At 45.0% G+C, this 27,815-nt stretch overlaps 1 protein-coding gene and 1 long non-coding RNA gene across 5 annotated transcripts in view; one reads left to right on the top strand and one right to left on the bottom strand.

Moving 5' to 3' along the window:
• The first annotated feature begins 14 nt into the window (after window positions 1–14).
• Window positions 15–27,815, top strand: part of LOC119944744 — an 82,007-nt gene continuing 54,206 nt past the window's right edge. For all 3 annotated transcript variants that reach the window (XR_005455945.1, XR_005455944.1, XR_005455943.1), the window contains exons 1-2: window positions 15–51; window positions 7,041–7,133. This is a non-coding gene — a long non-coding RNA (uncharacterized LOC119944744). The remainder of the gene's footprint in view (window positions 52–7,040; window positions 7,134–27,815) is intronic.
• Window positions 23,504–27,815, bottom strand: part of CKMT2 (creatine kinase, mitochondrial 2) — a 35,016-nt gene continuing 30,704 nt past the window's right edge. For both annotated transcript variants that reach the window (XM_038765857.1, XM_038765858.1), the window contains exon 10: window positions 23,504–23,782. In XM_038765857.1, coding sequence (XP_038621785.1) covers window positions 23,654–23,782 — 129 coding nt within the window. In that variant the 3' untranslated portion in view covers window positions 23,504–23,653. The remainder of the gene's footprint in view (window positions 23,783–27,815) is intronic.

Genomic DNA, 27,815 nt, shown 5'->3' with positions numbered 1-27,815 from the left:
CACACTTCCGGCGCCCGCTCTCTATGGTCCTCCGGCCGTCACGTGACTCGGGTAGGGCGGTCGGCTTTAATGATCATTATCATAATCATCGTTGTCGCAATAGCGGCACTTGTTGAGCGCTTACTACGTTCCAAGCGCTGTTCTAAGCGCCGGGGTCATTCATTCAGTCGTATTTATTGAGCGCTTACTGTGTGCAGGGCACTGGACAAAGCGCTGAGGTGGTAATAAGGATGGTGCCGTTTGTTAAGCGCTTAGTAGGTGCCAAGCACTGTTCTAAGCGCTGAGGTAATAATAATGATGATGACATTTGTGAAGCGCTTAGTAGGTGCCAAGCACTGTTCTAAGTGCCAGGGTCATTCATTCATTCAGTCGTATTTATTGAGCGCTTACTGTGTGCAGGGCACTGGACTAAGCGCTGAGGTAATAATAATGATGGTGACATTTGTTAAGCGCTTACTAGGTGCCAAACACTGTTCTAAGCACTGAGGTGGTGATAATGATGATGGCATTTGTTAGGCGCTTACTATGGTCCAAGCACTGTTCTAAGCGCTGAGGTAATAATAATGATGTTGACATTTATTGATGCCATTGATGCATTGATGGCATTTACTGAGCGCTTACTGTGTGCAGGGCACTGGACTAAGCGCTGAGGTAATAATAATGATGGTGGCATTTGTTAAGCGCTTACTAGGTGCCAAGCACTGTTCTAAGCGCTGAGGTTATAATAATGATGATGGCATTTGTTAAGCGCTTACTAGGTGCCAAGCACTGTTCTAAGTGCCTGGGTCATTCATTCATTCAATCGTATTTATTGAGCGTTTACTGTGTGCAGGGCACTGGACTAAGCGCTGAGGTGGTAAGAATGATGATGGGATTTGTTAAGCGCTTACTAGGTGCCAAGCACTGTTCTAAGCGCTGAGGTAGTAATAATGATGATGGCATTTGTTAAGCGCTTACTAGGTGCCAAGCACTGTTCTAAGCGCTGAGGTAATAATAACAATGGTGATGGGATTTGTTAAGCGCTTACTAGCTGACAAGTACTGTTCTAAACGCTGAGGTGATAATAATGGTGATGGGATTTGTTAAGCGCTTACTATGTGCCAGGCACTGTTCTAAGCGCTGAGGTAATAATAATGATGATGGCATTTGTTAAGCGCTTACTAGGTGCCAAACACTGTTCCAAGCGCTGAGGTAATTATAATGATGATGGCATTTGTTAAGCGCTTACTAGGTGCCAAGCACTGTTCTAAGCGCTGAGGTAATTATAATGATGATTGCATTTGTTAAGCGCTTACTAGGTGCCAAACACTGTTCTAAGCGCTGAGGTAATAATGATGATGGCATTTGTTAAGCGCTTACTTTGTGCCAAGCACTGTTCTAAGCGCTGAGGTAATAATAATGATGTTGACATTTATTGATGCCATTGATGCATTGATGGCATTTACTGAGCGCTTACTGTGTGCAGGGCACTGAACTAAGCGCTGAGGTAATAATAATGATGGTGGCATTTGTTAAGCGCTTACTAGGTGCCAAGCACTGTTCTAAGCGCTGAGGTTATAATAATGATGATGGCATTTGTTAAGCGCTTACTAGGTGCCAAGCACTGTTCTAAGTGCCGGGGTCATTCATTCATTCAATCGTATTTATTGAGCGCTTACTGTGTGCAGGGCACTGGACTAAGCGCTGAGGTGGTAAGAATGATGATGGGATTTGTTAAGCGCTTACTAGGTGCCAAGCACTGTTCTAAGCGCTGAGGTAGTCATAATGATGATGGCATTTGTTAAGCGCTTACTAGGTGCCAAGCACTGTTCTAAGCGCTGAGGTAATAATAACAATGGTGATGGGATTTGTTAAGCGCTTACTAGCTGACAAGTACTGTTCTAAACGCTGAGGTGATAATAATGGTGATGGGATTTGTTAAGCGCTTACTAGGTGCCAAGCACTGTTCCAAGCGCTGAGGTAATAATAATGATGATGGCATTTGTTAAGCGCTTACTAGGTGCCAAACACTGTTCCAAGCGCTGAGGTAATTATAATGATGATTGCATTTGTTAAGCGCTTACTAGGTGCCAAACACTGTTCTAAGCGCTGAGGTAATAATGATGATGGCATTTGTTAAGCGCTTACTTTGTGCCAAGCACTGTTCTAAGCGCTGAGGTAATAATAATGATGTTGACATTTATTGATGCCATTGATGGCATTTACTGAGCGCTTACTGTGTGCAGGGCACTGGACTAAGCGCTGAGGTAATAATAATGATGGTGGCATTTGTTAAGCGCTTACTAGGTGCCAAGCACTGTTCTAAGCGCTGAGGTTATAATAATGATGATGGCATTTGTTAAGCGCTTACTAGGTGCCAAGCACTGTTCTAAGTGCCGGGGTTATTCATTCAATCGTATTTATTGAGCGCTTACTGTGTGCAGGGCACTGGACTGAGCGCTGAGGTAATAATAATGATGGTGGGATTTGTTAAGCGCTTACTATGTGCCAAGCACTGTTCTAAGCGCTGAGGTTATAATAATGATGATGGCATTTGTTAAGCGCTTACTAGGTGCCAAGCACTGTTCTAAGTGCCGGGGTTATTCATTCAATCGTATTTATTGAGCGCTTACTGTGTGCAGGGCACTGGACTGAGCGCTGAGGTAATAATAATGATGGTGGGATTTGTTAAGCGCTTACTAGGTGCCAAGCACTGTTCTAAGTGCTGAGGTAATAATAATGATGATGGCATTTGTTAAGCGCTTACTAGGTGCCAAACACTGTTCTAAGCGCTGAGGTTATAATAATGATGATGGTATTTGTTAAGCGCTTACTAGGTGCCAAGCACTGTTCTAAGTGACGGGGTTATTCATTCAATCGTATTTATTGAGCACTTACTGTGTGCAGGGCACTGGACTAAGCGCTGAGGTAATAATAATGATGGTGGGGTTTGTTAAGCGCTTACTATGTGCCAAGCACTGTTCTAAGCGCTGAGGTAATAATAATGATGGTGGCATTTGTTAAGCGCTTACTATGGTCCAAGCACTGTTCTAAGAGCTGAGGTAATGATAATGATGATGGCATTTGTTAAGCGCTTACTAGGTGCCAAGTACTGTTCTAAGCGCTGAGGTAATAATAACAATGATGATGGGATTTGTTAAGCGCTTACTAGCTGACAAGTACTGTTCTAAACGCTGAGGTGATAATAATGGTGATGGGATTTGTTAAGCGCTTACTATGTGCCAAGCACTGTTCTAAGCGCTGAGGTAGTCATAGTGATGATGGCATTTGTTAAGCGCTTACTAGGTGCCAAGTACTGTTCTAAGCACTGAGGTAATAATAACAATGATGATGGGATTTGTTAAGCGCCTACTATGGTCCAAGCACTGTTCCAAGCGCTGAGGTAATAATAACAATGATGATGGGATTTGTTAAGCGCTTACTAGGTGCCAAGCACTGTTCTAAGCGCTGAGGTAATTATAATGATGATGGCATTTGTTAAGCGCTTACTAGGTGCCAAGCACTGTTCTAAGAGCTGAGGTAATAATAATGATGATGAGATTTGTTAAGCGCTTACTATGTGCCAAGCACTGTTCTAAGCGCTGAGGTAATAATAATGATGATGGCATTTGTTAAGCGCTTACTATGGTCCAAGCACTGTTCTAAGAGCTGAGGTAATAATAATGATGATGGCATTTGTTAAGCGCTTACTAGGTGCCAAGTACTGTTCTAAGCGCTGAGGTAATAATAACAATGATGATGGCATTTGTTAAGCGCTTACTAGCTGACAAGTACTGTTCTAAACGCTGAGGTAATAATAACAATGATGATGGCATTTGTTAAGCGCTTACTAGCTGACAAGTACTGTTCTAAACGCTGAGGTGATAATAATGGTGATGGGATTTGTTAAGCGCTTACTATGTGCCAAGCACTGTTCTAAGCGCTGAGGTAATAATAATGATGATGGCATTTGTTAAGCGCTTACTAGGTGCCAAGCACTGTTCTAAGCGCTGAGGTAATAAAAATGATGATGGCATTTGTTAAGCGCTTACTAGGTGCCAAGCACTGTTCTAAGCGCCGAGGTTATAATAATGATGGCATTTGTTAAGCGGTTACTATGTTCCAAGCACTGTTCTAAGCGCTGGGGTTATAATAATAATAATGATGGCATTTGTTAAGCGCATACTATGTGCAAAGCACTGTTCTAAGCGCCGAGGTTATAATAATGATGATGGCATTTGTTAAGCGGTTACTATGTGCCAAGCACTGTTCTAAGCGCCGGGGTTATCATAATAATAATGATGGCATTTGTTAAGCGCTTACTATGTGCAAAGCACTGTTCTAAGCGCTGGAATAATAATAATAATAATAATAATGGTGGTATTTGTTAAACGCTTACTATGTGCCAAGCACTGTTCTAAGTGCTGGGGTAATAGTAATGATGATGGTATTTGTTAAGCGCTTACTACGTGCAAAGCACTGTTCTAAGCACTGGGGAGGTTAGAAGGTGATCAGGTTGTCCCACGGGGGGGGCTCACAGTCTTCATCCCCATTTTACAGATGAGGTCACTGAGGCCCAAAGTCACACAACCTCCCCAGCGCTTAGAACAGAGCTTTGCACATAGTAAGCGCTTAATAAATGCCATCATCATCCCTTCAGGGCCCTACTGAGAGCTCACCTCCTCCAGGAGGCCTACCCAGACTGAGCCCCCTCCTTCCTCTCCCCCTCTCCATCCCCCCAGCCTTACCTCCTTCCCTTCCCTAATCACCTATATATATGTATATATGTACGTATTTATTACTCTATTTTATTTGTACATATTCTACTTATTTTATTTTGTTAATATGTTTGGTTTTGTTCTCTGTCTCCCCCTTTTAGACTGTGAGCCCACTGTTGGGTAGGGACTGTCTCTGTATGTTGCCAACTTGGACTTCCCAAGCGCTTAGTACAGTGCTCTGCACACAGTAAGCGCTCAATAAATATGATTGATTGACTGACCTCTGACTCCAAGTAATAATAATAATAATGATGGCATTTATTAAGTGCAAAGCACTGTTCTAAGCACTGGGGAGGTTACAGGGTGATCAGGTTGCCCCAAGGGGGCCTCACAGTCTTAATCCCCATTTTCCAGATGAGGTAACAGAGGCCCAGAGAATAATAATAATAATGGCATTTATTAAGCGCTTACTATGTGCAAAGCACTGTTCTAAGCGCTGGGGAGGTTACAAGATGATCAGGTTGTCCCACGGGAGGCTCACAGTTTTAATCCCCATTTTACAGATGAGGTAACAGCGGTCCAGAGAAGTGAAGTGACTTGCCCAAAGTCACACAGCTGACAATAGGTGGAGCGGGATTTGAACCCATGACCTCTGACTCCGAAGCCCGGGCTCTTTCCACTGAGCCACGCTGCTTCTCTTAATTCTCTAGATTCAGTATAGACTCTAGCTCAGTATCTGAGAACTGGGCTGCAAGGGGGCCCCCCACTTTGTAGGTGACTGGTAAATCAGCTTTTCTTTCCATTTAATTTGTATTTTTATTTTTTGAAAAAGAGTCGTCTTGCAGGTTTCGCCTTCCGCCACTAGAGGGCGCCATACACAACCGTCTGATCTTACTGTTAAAAGTTCAGGAGTTTCAAGGGGCCTGAATCTCAATTTATTATAATAATAATAAAAACAATAATAATAATGGTATTTGTTAAGCGCCTACTATGTGCCACCCATGGTCTAAGCACTGGGGGAGATACGAGGTCATCAGGTTGTCCCACGTGGGGCTCACAGTCTTAATCCCCGTTAGGCAGATGAGGTAACTGAGGCACAGAGGAGTTAGTGGCTTGACTAAAATCACACAGCTGATAAATGGCATAGCCGGGATTAGAACTCACGACCTCTGACTCCCAAGCCCGTGCTCTTTCCACTAAGCCACACTAATTCATTCATTTAATCGTATTTATTGAGCGCTTACTGTGTGCAGAGCACTGGACTAAGCGCTTGGGAAGTCCAAGTTGGCAACATATAGAGACGGTCCCTATCCAACAGTGGGCTCACAGTCTAGAAGGGGGAGACAGAGAACAAAACAAGACATATTAACATAATTAACAGAGCTTTGGAAAGCGGGGAGGAAGCACAGAGAATGGCACCAAAGAAAATTTCTAATGAACTTAACACTTCTGAGGCTTAGAATTCATTTTTACCTCCTAGGTCAAGTTTTACCTTGGCCATAAGGTTCTTGTAATAAGTTGATGGAAGCAGCTAAATATGATACACTTCCATGTCTCTAGACTGTGAGCCCACTGTTGGGTAGGGACTGTCTCTAGATGTTGCCAACTTGTACTTCCCAAGTGCTTAGTACAGTGCTCTGCACACAGCGCTCAATAAATACAATTGATTGATTGATTGATGTTTCCAGAGATCACATAGACTGATGATATGTCTAAATAGTGTGAAGGCATTTTACCTACCCACTTTATCCTCTTCGTTGACTACGCACTGGGCTGGGTACCCCTTAAGACTTTGATACTCTCCTCAGCCACAAGTATTTATGTAGCTAACCTTATACTCTTATTATTCCTAGTAGCTGTAATTTAACGTCTTGCTCCCCATGAAGATTGTAAGCTAGGGATCGTGTCTACCAGCCGTGTCTGTGTTTTCACACCCGTGTCTATGTTGCCAACTTGTACTTCCCAAGCAGTTAGTACAGTGCTCTGCACACAGTAAGCGCTCAATAAATACGATTGAATGAAGAATGAATACCAACCCTATTGTACTCTCCCAAGTGTTCAATAAAGTACTCTGAACACAGTAAACAGAATTGATTTTTTTTAAATGTTTTTTGTTAAGCACTTACTATGTGCCAGGCACTGTATTAAGCGCTGGGATAGATACAAGTTAATCAGGTTGGAGACAATCCCTGTCTCACATAAGGCTCACAGTCTAGTAAGCGCTCAATAAATGTAACTGATTGAATGAATGAATGAGGTAAAAACTAAGAGGGATTGTTTTCATTAACCTTATTCCCAAGGGCTTTGTCACACTGATTTTTTTTTTTCCCCCTTCATCATTAGGCCACATTTGAAGAGGAGATTTGGAAAAAGGAACGCTTATGCAGGACAACGGGGACAGCAGGATGTCAGGAGAGGATGAGACCATTTCATAAGGTAATGGCTTGAGCATATTCAGATGCACTCCCAAATGCAAAGTTGCTAAGCAAAGTGATCTGGCAGGTCGTGATCTGAGTTAGAAAGCTTTGAGTCTGACTTTTGTGTGCAGAAAGCAGGATCCTCAGTCAGCCCTGTGTTCATAATAATAATAATAATAATGATGGTATTTGTTAAGCACTTACTATGTGCTAAGTGCTGGATGTCTCAAGGATCGGTAGAAATAGCTTAACCTGTAGTCGGTTTCAGATGTCATCTGATGCTGTAAAAATGTCTAGTTTTCACCCATTATCAAGGGATAGTACAATAACTTGCAATTTTTTTTATGAACGTATGGGGCCTCAAGCCTTTTAGATATGGAATTGCTGAGCATCCTATCTGTGTGTGTGTTGTGTATGAGCTAACCAAAATACGCAGCGTTGCCCAGGAAAGACTCGGTTAAAAGATGTATAAAAGTATGTGAGATTCCACTGGTCAGGCAGGGGTCATTCAGTCATTCATTTCAGTTGTATTTATTGAGCATTTACTGAGTGTATTTGGGTGGAAAAAAGTGGTGCATTCGGCTACTGTAGGTGGTAGGTACGTTTATCCAGAATTTGGTGTCTCTAGGTAATTGGGAAACAGATACACTAGCTCACTCTTCAGAATCCTTGTAGGTGGGGAAAAGGTGTTGACCAACTCTATTGTAGTGGACTCTCTAAAGTGCTTAGTACAATGCTCTGCAGTCAGTAAGTACTGTTGATTTATTGATTTGGATCCTTCAGGAAGTTTTCCCCAACTAACCTCTCACCTCCCCAACCTCCCTTCCTTTGGTGTCACTTATGCACTCAAGTCCATGAGAAGCAGCAGGGCGTAGTGGCTAGAGAACGGGCCAGGAAATCAGAAAGTTATGGGTTGTAATCCTGGTTCCACCACTTGTCTGCTGTGTGACCTTGGGCGAGTCACTTCACTGTGCCTCAGATTACCTCATCTGTAAAATGGGGATTGAGACCGCGCGCCCCACATGGGCCAGGGACCTGATTTGCCTGTGTCCACCCCAGGACTGGCACATAGTGAGTGTTTAACAAATCCCAATCAGTCAATCAATCAATCAGTCGTATTTATTGAGCGCTTACTGTGTGCTCAATAAATACGACTGAATGAATGAGTGGGAGCGATGGGCAGGATAAGCCCAGACTCAGTGTCCCAGGGCCACAGGTGGCAGATCTTGACCTAGAGGACCTTCCACTAGCAGTCTCCCTCTACACTTCTCTTCGCCCTGGAACTTAATAAAAATGATGATGGCATTTGTTCAGCGCTTACTATATGCAAAGCACTGTTCTGAGCACTGGGGGGATACAGGGTGATCAGGTTGTCCCCACGTGGGGCTCACAGTCTTCATCCCCATTTTACAGATGAGGGAACTGAGGCTCAGAGAAGTGAAGTGACTTGCCCAAGGTCACACAGCAGATTTGTGGCGGAGCGGGGATTAGAACCCATGACTTCTGACTCCCAAGCCCGGGCTCTTTCCACTGAGCCACGCTGCTTCTCACGCCAACTTGCAGGCCTTACAGCACTGTCCCCTTCTTCCTCTCCCCCTCTTCCCCCTCTGCATCCCCCCCGCCTTACCTCCTTCCCTTCCCCACAGCACCTGTATATATGTATATATGTTTGTACATATTTATTACTCTATTCATTTTACTTGTACATATCTATTCTGTTTATTTTATTTTGTTAATATGTTTTGTTTTGTTCTCTGTCTCCCCCTTCTCGACTGTGAGCCCGCTGTTGGGTAGGGACCGTCTCTGTATGTTGCCAACTTGTACTTCCCAAGCGCTTGGTACAGTGCTCTGCACACAGTAAGCGCTCAATAAATATGATTGATTGATTGTCCACCCTCGGTCTGCCCCGACCTTCCCTCTACCTGACCTCAGAGTCTCACCAAGTGTCCATTGTTGCCCTGGGAAACCTACCGATGGGCCTGGCGGAAAGCAAGAGCTTCCCTCCTCCCTCACCTCATCCCTTATAGGGAGGCTTCTTCCTCCCCCTTCTAGACTGTGAGCCCACTGTTGAGTAGGGACTGTCTCTATATGTTACCAACTTGTACTTCCCAAGCGCTTAGTACAGTGCTGTGCACACAGTGAGCACTCAATAAATATGATTGATTGATTCTCCCACTATCCAAGGCTCACCGGGAAAAGAGGAGGAGGTGTTGACTTCCTTCTCGTTCCCCAGCATCATTTTTACACTATCTCTCCTTCCCTTCCCTTCCCTCCCCACCTTTGAAGCCTATAGTATTCGTTTCTCCCACCCCGCCCAGATTCCTGTAGCCATCATCTATTGCCCCCTGGCCCCACCTCCAACTTTTTTTTATCTAACGATTTTCTCGCCTTTCTTTTTCTCCTTTTTCATGCCCACTCTGATCCTCGGGGACTTCAACATCCACATGGATGTCCCTGGCGACTCCTCTGCCGCCCACCTTTCATCTCTCTAGACTTCTAGACTGTGAGCCTTCTGTTGGGTAGGGACCGTCTCTATATGTTGCCAACTTGGACTTCCCAAGCGCTTAGTACAGTGCTCTGCACACAGTAAGCGCTCAATAAAAACGATTGAGTGAATGAGTGAATTTAAATCAATCATATTCTTTTTCAGTCAGTCACATTTATTGAGCATTTATTGTGTGCAGAGCCCCATACTAAGTGCTTGGGAGACTATAATATAAAAGAGTTGATGAACATGCTCCCTGCCCACAAAATCTTTCTCTGAGTGTAAGGCAAGGGGATGGAGAGCTTTGAAGCCAATAGTGAAGAGTCTTTGCTTGATATAATAATAATGATGGTATTTGTTAAGCACTTACTATGTGCAAAGCACTGTTCTAAGCACTGGGGAGGTTACAAGGTGATCAGGTTGTCCCACGGGGGGCTCACAGCTTTCATCCCCATTTTACAGAGGAGGTAACTGAGGTGTAGAGAAGTTAAGTGACTTGCCCGAAGTCACGCAGCTGACAGTTGGCGGAGCCAGGATTCGAACCCATGACTTCCGACTCCAAAGCCCGGGCTCTTTTCACTGAGCCCCGCTGCTTCTCTGATATGAATCAATCAATCAATTGTATTTATTGAGCACTTACTGTGTGCAGAGCACTGTACTAAGCGCTTGGGAAGTACAAGTTGGCAACATATAGAGACGGTCCCTACCCAACAGTGGGCTCACAGTATAGAATGGGGAGACAGAGAACAAAACCAAACATATTAACAAAATAAAATAAATAGAATAGATACGTACAAGTAAAATAAATAGAGTAATAAATATGTACAAACATATATATATATGAATGTGGATAGACAACCACTAGAGATTTTTGAGGAGACTGGTGACAGGCCCAGAGCGTTTCTGTAGAAAGATAATCCGGGCAGCAGAGTGAAGTATATACTGAAGTGGGAAGAGACAGTGACTGGCACATAGTGAGTGCTTAACAAATACCGTTTATTTTGTAATTTTTCCTAAGTACCCGGATACTCACCCTACTCCCTCAGCAGTTATGTACATATCCTCAACAGAGGAGATGACCCTTGGATGCGTTTGGGCAGGGAATGTGTCTGCTTATTGTTATATCCTACTTTCCCAAGGACTTAGGACAGCATTCTGCACACAGGAAGCGCTCAATAAATGCGATTGAATGAACGGGTGAGTGAACTTGTTGCTAAAACGGCCAATATAGGAGCTGCAGTCCCAGTCACACTGAGCACACCCAAAGGCAATCCTTTGTTGTGTTGTTGTTCTTGTTGTTTTTAGTGCCTGAAGCTGTTCTGGCTTTTGCCTCTTTAGTCTCCCCAGCTCTTCAAAGCTCCGATTCAGAAGGAGCCTGCTTTGGGCTATGTTGCTGTCTTCTGTCTTTCTATTTTACTGCATCCTTAAACTATTATGTGCGGAGCTCTGTCTTAAGCTCTTGGAAGAATTCCGTCTGATCTCTACCCTCAAAGAATTTATAATCTAGTAGGGAAAAAAACACTAAAATATTGTACAGAGAGAAAGAAGAAAAGCTGTCATTCAGATGAGTGAGGGCTTAAGTGAGAGTGCCTGTAGGAAAGTGCTACAGCTTATTGCCGCACATAAATGCGTGGTTGGAACCAAGTTCTGGGGTGGCAGTTGAGGGGAATAAAACGGGGAAAGGAGAAATTAATCAGAGAAGGCCTCCTGGAAGAGGTGCGGCTCTTCAGGAGGGCTTTGAAAATCAGTCGGTGGTATTTGTTTAATGCTTACTATGTGCTCAGGCACTTGGAAGAGTACAACACGACAGAATTAGCAGACACATTTCCTGCCCATAACAAGCTTTCAGCCTAGAGGGGCAAGATGGGCAAGATGGGCAAGATGGGCAGAGCCGTGGACTGGTGAGCTTGAAAAGAGAGGGAGTTTGCCTAGTTTCAGGTTGGCATTTAACAGCTGTTTGGGAATCGTACCGTCATCTATTCTCTTCACTCCCCGAAGCCCCCGTGATTTGGGACAGAAAGGAGAGGGAACAGTGAATTGGAAAAAAAAATGATCGGAAATGAACTGGGCACACGGTGCAAAAATATGGCTGGCAGTTATGTCACTCCCTCCAGGTCTCCTTTTAAATAAAGCCCAGGAAAGTTTTGGGGGCTCACATGACTCCTCCAGTGAAACTTGCAAAATGTTCATATGGAAATGGCCCTGAAGATGGCCTTTGTCATGTTTGGCGAGCTGTTCCCCGCTCCCCCCACCCCCCCACACACACCCGTGGCAACTGCATGGTTTAAAACAATATTGCTTTGTTTCAGAAGTGGAAAAAAAGGAAAAACCCCATGTGTGTGAAGTGTCAAATGAAAAAAAAAAACAAATAGCGGAATACAGATTACTTGGGGTTGCTAAGCAATGAGGAGCAGGCGTAACCTGGAGCTAGTGATCTCCCCAAAGAGCACCGGCTTTCTCCTTTAATGAAATGCAGGGAAGAAAGCCACATTAGCCATACTGGTCATGACAACCATAAAGCAGCCTGACCCATCTCGTCATCAGAATCAGCTCCTCCGGTGATGATCCTTTAGTGGTCAAGGCCTAAGTGGGGGCCAAGGAAGTACTTGGGTCCAAATTACAAGTAGGTAGGAGTCTTTGCAAACTTTTCTGCTCCTCTGAGACCAGTTATTTTATTTTTTTTTAATGGTAATTAAGCACTTACTCTGTGTCAGGCACTGTACTAAGCACTAGGGGTAGATACAAGCTAATCAGGTTGGACAAAGCCCTTGTCCCCCGTAGGGATCACAGTCGTAGTCTCCGTTTTACAGTTAAGGTAACGGAGGCACAGAGAATGAAAGCGACCTGTCCAAGGTCACACAGCAGACAAGTGGCAGAGCTGGGATTAGAACCCAGGTCCTTCTGACTCCTAGGCCTGTTATCCATTAGGCAGCACTGCTTCTCTTTATTTTTGACTTTTGTTTCCTGGAGCTGAGGAAATAATCTGGTAGGTGGTTCGTGCTGTACCATAGCTTAGTGGATAGGGCACTGGCCCGGGAATCAGAAGGTCATGGGTTCTAATCCCATCTCTGGCACTTGTCAGCTGTGTGGTCTTGGGCAAGTCATTCGTTCATCCATTCATTCAATTGTATTTATTGAGCACTTACTGTGTGCAGAGCACTGTACTAAACGCCTGGGAAGTACAAGTCCGCAACATACAGAGACGGTCCCTCCCCAACAACGGGCTCACAGTCTAGAAGGGGGAGACAGACAACAAAACAAAACAATTAGGTGTCAATACCATCAGAATAAATAGAATTATAGCTATATACACAACATTAAAAAATAGAGTAATATGTACAAATATACACAAGGGCTGTGGGAAGGGGAAGGGGGTAGGGTGGGGGGGGGAGGGAGGAGATGCAAAGGGGGGGTTCAGTCTGGGAAGGCCTTCTGGAGGAGGTGAGCTCTCAGTAGGGCTTTGAAGAGAGGAAGAGAGCTAGTTTGGCGATTGTGTGGAGGGAGGGCATTCCAGGCCAGAGGTAGGACATGGGCTGGGGAGCGGCAGCGAGATAGGTGAGAACGAGTGCCTGGCACATATAAGCGTTTAACAAATACCATAAATTATATATTATTAATTTCTTAGCAGCCACTCAGCAAGTTATTTACGGTACTCAGCACGTAAAGTGTATAGCCCCCTCTGCACTGTAAGCTCACTTGGGGCAAGGAACACGTCCACTAAGTCTGTTGTATTCTCCGAAGCACATAGTAAGTGCTCAATAAATGCTATTGATTGATTGATTAACTGCCCTGCCCTGGCTGCTTGGGATTCATGGTAATGGGAAGGTCCCCCACCACTCAGGAATCTCACAGTTTTGTTTTGTTGTCTCTCCCCCTTCTAGACTGTGAGCCTGTTGTTGGGTAGGGACCGTCTCTATATGTTGCTGACTGTACTTTCCAAGCGCTTACTACAGTGCTCTGCATGCAGTAAGCGCTCAATAAATATGATTGAATGAATGAATGAACAAGGCGCAGTGAGGAGGTTAGCAGTGGCAGAGGAGCTGAGTGTGCAGATTGGGTTGGAGAAGGAGAGAAGGGAGGTGAGGCAGGAGGGGGCGAGGGGATGGAGAGCTTTGAAGCCAAGAGTGATGTGCAGTTCTGAAGAGTATCTTTAACATACCAGATTTTGAATACTAATTCTTAAGCATAGGTGTTCAAATGAATTTAATTAAAAAGAAGCCAGGAGCAATTGGAATGAAAATTTTAAACTAAGATCCAGATGCATAAAAAGTAATAGCGAAGTCACTCAGTCATATTTATTGAGTGCTTATTGTGTGCAGAGCCAAGTCAATCATATTTATTGAGTGTTTACTGTGCAGAGCACTGGGCTAAGAGCTTGAGAGAGTACGATATAACACACTCCCTACCCACAACAAGCTTATAGTTTAGAGCGGGAAACGAGCACCAGTGTAAATAAGTGAATTACAGATATGTACACAAGTGCAGGGAGGTTGGGAGGGGAGATGAGTAAAGGGAGCAAGTCAGGGTGACACAGAAGGGAGAGGGTTTCGTCAGGGAAGGTGTCTTGGAGGGGCTGTGTCTTCAGTAAGGCTTTAAAGTGGAGAGCATAACTGTCCCAACTTATCCTAATAAAGACATTCTAAAGGTTCTTTTTTTGAATTTAGTTAAATGAAGCCCTGGCACCATGTTAAGTCCCTCAGTGGAAAGCAAGCAAAGCCTTGACCCTAGATGTGTTCATTCCTTGAGCACTTACTGTGTGCAAAGCACTGAACTGAGAGTTTGGGAGAGGACACTGTGACAACAGACGCATTCCCTGCCCACAACAAACTCACAGTCTAGAGGGGCAGACAGGTATTAATATATATAAATAAATTACAGATATATACATATGTGCTGTGGGGATGGATGGGAGAATGAATGAAGGGAGCAAGTCAGGGTGACAGAAGGGAGTGGGAGAAGAGGAGGGCTTAGGGAAGGCTTCTTGGAGGAGATGTGCCTTCAGTAGGGCTTTGGAATGGGGGAGAGCAATTATCTGTGTGATATATGTCTGTCTGTGTGCTTAGGATGTTGTAGCATGACACCTTCCCTTTGATGCTTCCCAGTATTTGTTTCTGCTGTTACCTAGGCAGTCTAAAGAGCTGTGACTAGGCAGGCAGTGGCTCCTGAAGACCCCTGTGGGAGGAGATGAGGAGGGGTGAGGGTCTCACCCTCCCTAAGCAGCTTCATTGTCGGTGGAAGTCCGAGCCCATGCCTGTGGGCGCGCCAGAATACCAAGAGGGGATGCAGCTCAGCCTCCGGTTGCCATGGATGTCTCCATTTTTGCCTTCTCTCTTCAGCAGGGAGCTTAGAGGAGAGGGAAGAATGTGTGCTCTAGAGAGAGACTTTGGTTCACTGTTCCAGTTCAGGTGCTGATAAATAGCCGAGGTGGCAAAGGAGGGGCAAATGTGTCCTCGTTTTAATTAAGCTGTACTGTAAAGCTTACTTAGGTGAACACTGAAAATAATGTGTAAATTATTTAATGATCAAAACTGTACATTTCTGTCAGAGAGGAGCGGCTGCTAACCGAATTGTCGTTAGAGTAAAATGCATAGGAGAGTTTTAAAAAAACAACCCGTATTTGTTCATTAAAGCCTTTTAGTGCCTCATTAATTTTTATGGTTTAATCCATTCCCGATTGAATGAAGTGCACCTGAATGCAGTTAGCTCCTCATGAGCTGCTGATGAGATGCAAGCGGTAGCGACAGAGTTCAAATTAACTATATGAGTCCCCACGCACGAATACTGTGTTCATACTTGTCTGGTCCTCGGCCCCTCAGCTTTAGCGGAGGGTTCTAGGCACGTTCCCCACCTTCTGGCATTCCAGCACTTCCACACTCACCTTCCTCCACTTGGGTACTTAATAATGATAATAATAATGATGCCATTTATTAAGCACTTGCTCTGTGCAAAGCACTGTTCTAAGCGCTGGAGAGGTTACAAGGTGATCAGGTTGTCCCACGTGGGGCTCACAGTCTTAATCCCCATTTTACAGATGAGGGAACTGAAGCACAGAGAAGTTAAGTGACTTGCCCGAAGTCACACAGCTGACAAGTGGTGAAGCCGGGATTTGAACCCATGACCTCTGACTCCAAAGCCCGTGCTCTTTCCACTGAGCCACGCTCCTTCTCTCCACTCTCCACTCCTACGTTTCTCCACTCCTCCATTGTAAAATAGGGACGAAGACTGTGAGCCCCACGTGGGACAACCTGGTCACTTTGTATCCTCCCCAGTGCTTAGAACAGTGCTTTGCACATAGTAAGCATTTAACAAATGCCATTATTATTATTATTAATATTATTATTATTAACCCCACCCCCCTGAGCAGTGTCGCTTCTCCCTACCTGAAATGTGTCTTCCTCCCCTCTACTAGACTGTAAGCTCCTTGAAGATAGGAATCGTGTCTACTAACTCTGTCGAACTCTCTCAAGCATTTGGTACAGTGCTCTGCATAGTGTAAACGCTCAGTCAATCGTACTGTTTACTGTGGGCAGAGCACTATATTAAGCACTTGGAAGAGTTCGGTACAACAGAGTTCATTCATTCATTCAATCGTATTGAGCGCTTACTGTGTGCAGAGGACTGTACTAAGCGCTTGGGAAGTACAAGTTGGCAACATAGAGAGACGGTCCCTAACCCAACAACGGGCTCACAGTCTAGAAGTAGATGTTCCCTGCCCACAAGGACCTTATGGTCTAGAGGGGGAGGCAGACACAAAATAAATTACAGATACATGCATAAGTGCTGTAGGGATGAAGATGGAGTAAATAGAGGGTAAAAATCCAAGGGCAGGGGCAACACAGATGGAAGAGGCAATAAGGGAAATAATCGGGGAAGGCCTCTTGGAGATGTGATTTTAATAAGGCTTGGAAGGTGGGGAGAGGAGTGGTCTGTCAGATATGAAGGGGAAGGGAGTTCCAGGCCAGAGACAGGGTGTGGGTGAGGGATCAGTGGCAGGATGGATGAGATTGAGGTACAGTGAGTAGGTTAGTGTTAGACGAGCGTGCTGGGTTGTAGGAGGGGATGAGCTGAGGGAGCGCTTTAAAGCCAGTGGTAAGGAGTTTCTGTTTGATGTGGAGGTGGATGGGCAACCACTCAACCAGTTCTTGAATGGGGAAACATGGACTGACTTTTTGTAATAATGATGATGATGGTATTTGTTAAGCGCCTGCTATGTGCCAAGCACTGTTCTAAGCGCTGAAGAAAATGATTTGTAAGAAAACGATTGGGGCAACAGAATGAAGTATGGACTGGAGTGGGGAGAGACAGGAGGCAGGGAGGTCACCTGGAGGCTGATGCAGTAGTGAAGACGGGGTAGGATAATTGCTTGGATCCACGCGGTAGCAATTTGGATGGAGAGGAAAGGGTGGATTTTAGCAGTGTTGTGTAAGTTAGACTGACAGGATTGGGTAACAGATGGAATATGTGGGTTGAATGAGAGAGATGAGTCGAGCTCAGTATATGTTATTGATTGATTCGCATTTATGAAGCACTGGTGGGAAAACACAGTACTAAGCACTGGGAAGGAATGCACAGATGAAAATTAGCCTTGGGTCCCTGGTCCTCAAAGCGTCACATTTTAAGACTAAAGAGGGAAAGGGGACTGGCAACAGGCACATAAGGAAGGGTGAAACAAAAAAACCACAAAAACCATGAAAGGCAGGGCCAGGAATTCATTCATTCATTCAGTCGTATTTATTGAACGCTTACTGTGTGCAGAGCACTGTACTAAGTGCTTGGGAAGTCCAAGTTGGCAACATATAGAGACAGTCCCTACCCAGCAATGGGCTCACAGTCTAGAAGGGGGAGAAAGACAACAAAACAAAACATGTGGACAGGTGTCAGGTTGTCAGAATAAATAGAAGTAAAGCTAGGTGCACATCATTAACAAAATAAATAGAATAGTTAATATGTACAAGTAAAATAGAGTAATAAATCTATACAAACATACAGGTGCTGTGGGGAGGGGAAGGAGGTAGGGCAGGGGGGATGGGAAGGAGGAGAGGAAAAAGGGGGCTCAGTGTGGGAAGGCCTCCTGGAGAAGGTGAGCTCTCGGTAGGGCTTTGAAGGGAGGAAGAGCGCGAGCTTGGCGGATGGGCAGAGGGAGGGCATTCCAGGCGAAGGGGAGGACGTGGGCCGGGGTTCGACGGCGGGACAGGCGAGACCGAGGCACAGTGAGGAGGTTAGTGGCAGAGGAGCGGAGGGTGCGGGCTGGGCTGGAGAAGGAAAGAAAGGAGGTGAGGTAGGAGGGGGCGAGGTGATGGACAGCCTTGAAGCCGAGGGTGAGGAGTTTTTGCCTGGTGTGTAGGTTGACTGGTAGCCACTGGAGATTTTTGAGGAGGGGAGTAACATGCCCAGAGCATTTCTGCACTAAGATGATCCGGGCAGTGGCATGAAGTATAGCCTGAAGTGGGAAGAGACAGGAGGATGGGAGATCATAGAGGAGGCTGATGCAGTAATCCAGTCGGGATAGGATGAGAGATTGAGAGAGAGGAATAACTACAACAAAAAAATTTTTAAAAGCAGTAGGGCCCTGTGGCTTTAAGAGCTAAGTTTTGGGCTCCTCGTGGCTCAGTCCAGCAGCCACAAGTCCAGCCAGAGGAATTGCCCCAGCAGTGTTGGGGGGTGGGCCTGAGCCTTCCCAACATTCTCCGTCGTACAGAGGCAGAGGACGGGGACAGATAGGTGTCCCGGCTGACCTGGGCAGGGGAAGGGGCAGTGCCAGTTAGCGGCGAGGCAGCCTGACTGACCAGTGGGTTGGGAGGCCACAGGAACGAGCTGTCATCACCACTTCTGTCCTTCCCGCCTCACGGCACAGGAGGTTCCAAACCATTTTAATCTCCCGCTTTGTTTTTGCGGTGCCGGCAGCTCAGCGTGCCATGAAGTAGCGTTGGTGTCCCCTCTTTACTCGTTATTCCCTTATAAATGTTTTTGCTGTATCCCGGCGTTGTACGTGAGTCGTAGAAATTGTAACAAGCGGTAAAGTCAAAGTGGCAGGTGGTTTTATTACTAAAGGGCAGGAGCATACACCGCAGTGAGGCTTTTCCATTATATCTGTAGATTTCCTTAGTGAGAAACTCTTACTATTGTTTGAAATTCAGGTTCATTTCAGCTGGACTCAGATTGCCCTTCAGGCACTTTTTTTAACTTTCTTTTTAGCCCAGATGCGTTTCTAATTAGCATGTGCACAGCAGGGAGGAAGGCTTCTTGTGCATATCTATTCTATTTATTTTATTTTGTTAATATGTTAGGCCCATGATGCTGCTAAATCCCACTTTTTCAGATCTTAAATTATGTTGTCCTGTTTGTGTTATCAGAGCCAGGTGATAATTTTTGCATTCTGAAAATGCACTCACCACAGAGGTTCCAGTCATGCTTGCAGTATGAAGTGGAATTTACAGTGAATTGTTTTTCAGCACTTTGATCCATGATCTTTACACCTACCTTGCCAACCCTCCCACCATTAACGGGAAAATCTTTCATTCCACAGATGTCTTCCACCACGTCCCAAGCCCAACAAAAATCTTTCATTCCAAATTAATAGAAAAATAATTTCTAGAGGCTTGAAGTCACCTTCTCCCTTCCTTTGCCCCCCTACCCTTGGAAAATGCCATCCCAAGGATGTGGCAGATGTGGAATTTGTCACAGGGAAAGTGAGAGGAGGGAGTTGGACAAATTGTCTAAATTGAAATGCTTCAAGTCCAATGTTGATAAAGTTCAATTATCAGCCTTTCCAGAAAAAGAATCAGCTAATCAGCCATAATTTTCAACAGCCAAACCTGAAATAGATTGATTTGTCCCCGAGTGATCTTTGAACAAGGGGCTTGGCCCAGCCCACTCTAAGGTCCTTGGCCCATTCCTTTCAACCATGAGCAAGGACATGAGCATTTATCTTAGCCCTAGCAGGAGAGAGAAGATCTAGAAAGTGATTTCCCAGACCTACCACAGTTCATGTTGGAACACTAGCAAGCATGGATTTTCATTAACCGTATTAACACTCCCATCTCTGTCAGTGGAGGATTATGACTTCATCATCATCAGTATTTAATTGAGCACCTACTGTGGTCAAAGCACTTTTTTAAGTGTTCGAGAGACTACAGTACAACAGAGTTGGTAGACGTGTTCCCTGCCCACAATGAGCTGACTTGACTCTCTTCAGGTTTGTATTTAGGCTTTAGTAAATTGTCATTGTGTCGTCTTGATGTTTGGGTCTTTGTTTAACCTCACTGTACATTTGTGTGCTTGAACATGTTTGACTGTGAACTGGGCCAGGTTCAGAAGACAAGTGAGTGAGATCACTGTGACGCCCCATCAGTGGCGCAATGGGAGTGTGGTCCAAGATTGGCAAACTCCAAACCCACAGGAAGCAGCCCTGGCATAAACGGGAATCTGGGAGAGGAACCCAGTGTCTCTGACAAGTGGAGAGGTGGAGAAGCACTCTGGGCTCGGGAATTCTGAAAAACTCCCAAATGACAACATGCAGCATGTTGGATGATCACATAGTAAATGACAATATAAGATGTCTTTTGGAACGGGAGCGAGAGGTGAATGTTTCCTGCATCGGGTCAGCTGAATGCCAGAAGCCACTCTAGTTTGTGAACTACGGCTTTAAAAAGATGTGAAAGAAATCTTTGACCTTGAAGTAAAGACCAAGAATGTTTGCTTCCCTGTGTCTTGTTGGGGTAGATTCAACCAGATTTCCCAGGGGAGTGGGCCAGGGTGAGGGTATAGAAAGCTGCCCTCCCTGGGGTTGGTGGAGGAGGAGGAGGAGATGAGGGCACAGATTACGCCGTCTTTTTTTGTGTGTGTGGATTTGTTAAGCACTTTCTATGTGCCAGGCACTGTACTAAGTAAGCACTGGGGTAGATACAAGGACAAAGGTTGGACACAGTCCCTGCCCCACCTGGGGCTCAGTCTAGGAGCAGCGTGGCTTAGTGGAAAGAGCAGAGGCTTGGGAGTCAGAGGTCATGAGTTCTAATTCCGGCCCTGCCACTTGTCAGCTGTGTGATTTTGGGAAAGTCATGAAACTTCTCTGTGCCTGTTACCTCACCTGCAAAATGGGAATTAAGACTGTGAGCCCCACGTGGGACGATCTGATTACCTTGTGTCTACCCCGGTGCTTAGAAGAGTACTTGGCATGTAGTAAGTGCCTAACAAAAAGCATTATTATTAATATTGTTATTATTATTATTAATCCCCACTTTACAGAAGAGGTAACTGAAGCACAGAGGACTTAAGTGACTTGCCCAAAGTCACACAGCAGACAAGTGGCAGAACCGGATTAGAACCCAGGTCCTTGCGAGTTCCAGGCCCGGGCTCTATCTATTATGTCACACTACTTCTGTAAAAGTTGTGGTCTATGTGAAGGAACAGGCAGGGAGAGGAGCCTTTTCTTTTGTTAAACAGATAGCTAACGTTAAGTTGTAAACCGAGTTGTTCAATAAATATTGATTGTTAGACCATAGAAAACCGCAACTGTTAGCCTGTCATGATTTCTTTAGCTAGGGGAATCACGCTATCAGACCTGTATAAAGTAAGGGGGGGAACCTCTTTCATTTCTGACTCATAAATACCTGGTCATATGTACTACTTCTCCAGACAGGGTTGTATCATTAATATGGACATTTGGTATCATGAAAGGAAAACAGGATGTGCTTGACTTGGATCAGAGCTCTGCCAGATTGGCCGAAGGATTGTAGGCAAAGGGAGATTGACAAATGGTGAAGCGTCAAATTAGCACTCTGTGTCTGGTGGAATTGGTTTAGCAATCCGTGATTGCTTTGGTTTCACTTCCTGCAGTTTCTCCAAGTTTTCAGTCATCTAAGCTCATCAGGGGCAGGGAACATATCTGTTAATTCTCTTGTAGTCTCCCAAGTGCTGAGAACAGTGTTCTGCACATAGTAACTGCTCAATAAATACCATTCATTGGTTGATTGATCTGGAATATGGAGGAAAGTAAAAAAAAATACGCACCAGGTTAAAATTTTTTTAAAAAGGAAATTTTCCTGAAGAAAGTTGTATTTTTGCCTTGGACGTGCATAAGGCAAACTGGTATAAAGTTCTGAATTGCCTGGTACAGACAGTATCCACTTCTTTGAAGCCATGGGGTAGCAGCGTGGCTCAGTGGAAAGAGCACGGGTTTTGGAGTCAGAGGTCAGGGGTTCAAATCCCGGCTCCGCCAGTTGTCAGGTGTGTGACTTTGGGCAAGTCACTTAACTTCTCTGGGCCTCAGTTACCTCATCTGTAAAATGGGGATTAAGACAGATCAGGTTGATGACCTTGTAACCTCCTCAGCACTTAGAACAGTGCTTTGCACATAGTAAGCACTTAATAAATGCCATTATTATTATTATTATTATTATTATTAATCCAGTCTCAGAGACTGCTCGGACATTCTGACACCAGCACATCCGCCCGGCTGACAGAAAGCGTTGTGGGATCCTCAAATGGATGAGGACTCCAGTTGGGTGAAGATTTAGCTTCAGTTGATTGAAGACTAGTCAGAGACCCTCTGCTGAGGACTGGGACCCATTCCATTCATCACATCAGAGATGCTCTGTGACCGAGAGAGATCCTCTTCATTCAGCAGTGTTGGGAAGCAATCTGGTAGCAAAAGGAGGGGAGAAGCCTGGTGCTACCAGAATTCCTTTTCCATAGGGGTGAATCAGTCAGACTCTAGAACTAGTCAGGTACACTGAGGGGCCCTACGGCATGAGGGCAAAAGTTCCCTTCATGCACCAGCTCAAACTAACCGTTTTGGATTCTGTTCTGCTAAACAGAAACAAAAAAGCGTTAGTATCCAACCCCCTGAACAGAATCCAAGTAGTTGGCCAGTAATGCTGGAGCCATAACGACACATGTGGAGATGTTGAAATCTTAGCACCCCGTTCACAGACTGGCTATCGATCAGGAGGCCGGAGACCGTCCAGACAGGTCCAGGAAACCAGACAGGTCATGAGTCAGTCTCTCCCTCTAGACCGTAAGCTCCTTGGGGGCAGGGAACATGTCTACCAACTCTGTTGTATCCTAGTCTCCCCAGCACCTTGTACAGTAAGTGCTCAATAAATTCAATTGATCGATTGATGGATTGGGGTGGAGGTGAGAGGAGCGGCTCTCCCCACTCAGGAGGTCTGCCCTGCCGCCTTTTCTGCAATCCATATTTTGAGGGTCACAATTATCCACAGGGGGTGGAGGGTTCAGGCATCCCACGCAAGTTGCACAGTGGAGTCGCACAAGTTGTGTAACTACCCAGCTAGTCTTCAGGGCCTCATAATACTAGCCAAGGGAACAGTAGTCACCTTCTTGGCACCTCCAACAATAAATAATATGGCAAAGAATATCAGAATATGGAGTCTGTAGGACTGAATTGAATCTTGCTGGATGTAGAAAGTATTAGGTTTCATTAGAAAGCATTAGTAGTAGTAGAATTTATGAAGCACTTAACTGTGTGCAGAGCACTGTACCGAGAGCAGGGAAAGTACCTAGGTGGGGAATTAGATAGGGACCCTGTCCCTCAACTGGCTCACTGACTGAGCCACAGAACAGCATTTTCAGTTGAATATTCCAAGGCACATTTTCAGGCAAACCTCGAGTGGAAGCAGTCCTGGTTGGAAGAAATGAAAGTGTATCTTTACCACTTCTGCCGGGAAAATGGATTTCCTCGTCATTGTTTTTTTCATTTTATCAGTCCAATTTTCACAAATCATTCCTTGTAGTAAAGCTTAAAGTCTTGGCCTTGGGCAGCTGGACTGGAAACGTTTCTTACCATTCAGGTTGTGTGGCACTAAATGTTAGCTCTTTCACTACTTTTGGCAGGTTTCCAGTGTGACAACTGTGTGACACAGTAGCTTAAAAAATACCAAACTGGAGACGTTAGAGAGAGTTTTATTATGAAGAGACCTACATTTATATACCGAGGCTCTTCTAAGCCTACAATAACTCTCAGCCTAGAGATTTATTTATTCATACCTGTCACACCAGCGGACAGATATTTTTAAAAGGGGTGGAGGGAACCAACTTCACTGAGGTGACATCTTGCCGAACTGGGGCAGAGGAGGGGGGATCTTGATGTCCTGGCCTTTCTCCAGCTTCTTTTCACAGTCCACCAGGTAGTTGACTCCATCGATGACTATCTGGACTAGCTCCACCTTCAGAAATGGAACAGACAAATGAGGTATCAAACAGCAGGAACAGTTAACAGGCAGCTGGGCGCTTTTCATCTTGGGGGGATTTCACTCGCCCCGAGGAATGGGATGTTAACCATAAGCCACGCCGATGAAAGACAGTGCCAAGATAATGAAAATGGAAGGACGGATTTAGATCCCGGAAGGGGTGCCCTGGCTGCTGGGCACGGCATCTTCCCACAACCCTGCAGTTTGCGGACCTGAGAGGTGAATGTCACCCGGTTCTCTTGAGCCCTCAGGTGGTGCAGCGCTTCAGTTGACATCTTTCCTAAGGGGTGTCTAGAAAAATCCAGTTTTCATAGCTTGGAAAAGATTCGGGATGAATCAGAGAAATCATGGAAAGGCTAGCATATAAGACATCTAGGGAAAGATGAAGGGAACAGGGATCACGGCATAGTGGAAAGAGCACGGGCCTGAGATTCAGAAGGTCACGAGTTCTAATCCTGACTCCACCACTTCATCATCAATCTTATTTATTGAGCGCTTACTATGTGCAGAGCACTGTACTAAGCGCTTGGGAAGTACAAATTGGCAACATATAGAGACAGTCCCTACCCAGCAGTGGGCTCACAGTCTAAAAGGGGGAGACAGAGAACAAAACCAAACATACTAACAAAATAAAATAAATAGAATAGATATGTACAAGTAAAATAAATAAATAAATAAATAGAGTAATAAATATGTACAAACATATATACAGGTGCTGTGGGGAAGGGAAGGAGGTAAGATGGGGGGGATAGAGCAGACACACTTGTCTGCTGTGAGACCTGGGAGAAGTCACCGCACTTCTCTGGGCCTCAGTTACCTCATCTGTAAAATAGGGATTGAGGCTGTGAGCCCCACGTTGGGACAGGGACCGTGTCCAACTCGATTTGGTTGTATCCATCCCAGCCTGGCACATAATAAGCACTTAACAAATTCCATCATAAAGTGGGAGGGAAGGCAGAGGGCTGATCTTTAAATACATGAAGAGTTCCCAAACTCAGCATGGCAACCTGCAGTTTTCCCATCTCCATTAGAGACAGAACAAGACAGAAAGGGTTTGCGCTGCGGAATTGGGAAGATAAGGAGATAGGTTACTGAGGAAAGTTGGGACTTTTCTAGTTGGGTTTTCAAAATAGAACCTCTTCCCCCACCTGTTGGGAGTGTTGATTGAAAGTGAGATGAGGGAGATATCCTCAGTGTCAAACCACCGCTGCTCAGGTGGACGAGCAGAGGTTCACAGGGCTAGCGCTTAGTACAGTGCTCTGCACACAGTGAGTGCTCAATAAATACGATTGATTGATTGATTGATGCTAGGGCCTGGCTGAGCTTTGGGAGCTCAGGACCTCCCTAGGTTGGGCCTGCTGGAGTTTGGGGGCGTCCCACATGCTGCCATTAAAAGGCAGGGCTGAGGGTGGGGCAGCTGTGGAATTTGGCAGCCAGATGCCACTGCTCCCCCAAATCCACCACTCCCTATTCACCCTCCCTCCGCAAACATGGAAAAATTGCAGGTTTAGCAGCTGTGCTTAGTGGCCTTCTGCCCTCTGGGGTGGCCTACCCTTCCAGCCCTAGGAATCAATGGATTCTATCTCCAGTGGACCAAATGCGTCATTTTTACAAGATATGAAAGGAAAAAGCAGGGACAAAGCAAAACGGAAAAGGAAAACGTTTCCTGTGCCATCCAGTGTTCCACTGGCCCGGCTCCCACGACCTTAAGTCATTTCAGCATCGCACAAATTAAAAAGTCCAAAAACTTTCTCTAAAGGGTTCATTGGCATCAAGGTAGAGCAGACTTTTTTTTTTAACAAAGCTTATCCAAGAGCATGAATCACAAAGTTTATCCAGATAGTCCAATTAGGAAAGAATTTGTATTGGAGAAGCTGAATGGTTTATTGTTTTTGATTTTTGGAGACAAGTGGGTTTTTGTTTTGGGAGACATGTTGGGTTGGAGATTTTCTCAGTCACTGGAGCGTAGAATTATGCTATATTAACATGTCTACCAATTCTGCTCAATTATTCTTTCTCAAGCAAACAGTGCTCTGTGCAGTGCTCTGCACCCAGCAGTGCTCAGTAAATGCAATTGTTTTCCAATGCAGTGCAAGGAGCATGTTGTGGGATGGGAATGTGTCTGTTTATTGTTATAGTGTACTCTCCCAAGGGCTTAGTACGGTGTTCTGCACATAGCGCTCAGTAAATACAATTGACTATCATGCCACCTCATCAAAATACTTTGTCCAATATAAAGTATGGAACCAGGGAAGCCCATACCCCTTCCAGTATTCTCCCTGCTGTTTAAGACTGTCTCCGTGATGGGGTGGAGAATGAACTGGTCACCATGGGAGTCCTGCTCTTGGTAGCATAGGGGCAGCCATCAGTGCCTTCCTCTTCACAGGGATTCTGTCTGCTAGAGAAATCCTCTGAAAGGGAGGAGACCTCTGGAGAGCCTGCCCCAGTGACCTCAGGGCTCTCTCCTCTTTGATAGCAGTGGAAATAGAGATGGCAAACTGGCAAAAATTCTTGTAGCAATTGTACAAATCTGTTAAGGAGTCAAAAGGATGAACATCACAGAAACCTCATGCCCCGGGATTATTGTACTATCCACAAAGAACATCGTGCACTAAATGCAGTTTTTAATCCATTGTTGCAATGATCAATCAATTATACTTATTGAGTGCTTACTGAGGGTGCGGTAAATGCAGTTTTTAATCCATTGTTGCAATGATCAATCAATTATACTTATTGAGTGCTTACTGAGGGTGCGGAGCACTGTACTAAGCGGTTGGGAGAGTACAGTATCACAGAATTAGACATTTTGCCTGCCGCAAGGAGCTAACACTGTTGCAAATGCCATTATTTACACATCTACAGAATTTTCAGTTTAGAGAAACTAGACTGTGAGCCCACTGTTGGGTAGGGACTGTCTCTATATGTTGCCAGTTTGTACTTCCCAAGTGCTTAGTACAGTGCTCTGCACACAGTAAGCGCTCAATAAATACGATTGATTGATTGAGATATCTAAGTTGATATATTTCATTCAGCAAATTAAGTAATGTGACTCTTCTTCAGCAAACGCCCTGCAATCGGTCAGTGGCATTTATTGGGTGCTTACTATAAGCAGAGCACTCTACTAAGCGCTTGTGAGCGTACAACATAATTGGAAGTTAAATTCCCTGCCCACAGTGAGCTTACAGCTAACTTAATTGATTAGAGGTTCACCGCCTTTTTCTTCTCTGCTCACCCTTTAATAAGGATAGTACTAAGTAGTGTATTGTCCTCAAGTTAGAAAGCAGGAAGAAGTGGAAATGGGCCAGCTGGAAAAACCAGCTCTATTGGCATGGAGAACTCTTCATTAAAAACAGGTGTGTTCTCTTTATCTCTGATGGGTTTTGTCAGCCCCATTGCCTCCTCAGGGGAAGAGCAACTTGAAAAGTGCCTTCCCAAGAGTGTCTGGAGATCACATCTCTCTGGATTCCCCTCAGTGTCCATGCTGGTGTGCAGTTTGTGCCACACACCAGACGTAGCCAGAGTAGCCTTTCTTTGTAGCCTTTCTTTTGATTGTTCGGTGCATCGAGAGCTCTGCTGCTTCAGTGGATGAATGATTAATTTGTTGCCTGCAGGGAGGCCCTTTTTCCTCGTGCATCTGAGAGCTTGCTTTCCCCAGGCATGTAGAAAAGACCTAAGTTGAACATGGATTGTACTTACCCACCCCAGGGCATTGCAATTGTGGTTGGCTTAGTAATGTAGCAACATATTGTGACATCCCAGACCTTACTGGGTTTTAAAATTCTATTGTTTTAGCATTCCCAGGCAATAGACAGAAAATTCCATTGGCTCCTTTAAAATGCTAGATAATAATAATAATAATGGCATTTATCAAACGCTTATTATGTGCAGAGCACTGCTCTAAGCGCTGGGGAATTTACAAGGTGATCAGGTTGTCCCATGTGGGGCTCACAGTCTCAATCCCCATTTTACAGGTGAGGTAACTGAGGCCCAGAGAAGTGAAGTGACTTGC

Source organism: Tachyglossus aculeatus, chromosome 23 (assembly GCF_015852505.1).
Source record: "Tachyglossus aculeatus isolate mTacAcu1 chromosome 23, mTacAcu1.pri, whole genome shotgun sequence".
Lineage (NCBI taxonomy): Eukaryota > Metazoa > Chordata > Mammalia > Monotremata > Tachyglossidae > Tachyglossus > Tachyglossus aculeatus.
Note: the sequence above shows the minus strand (reverse complement) of the source record. Positions and strands in the feature narration are given on the sequence as shown.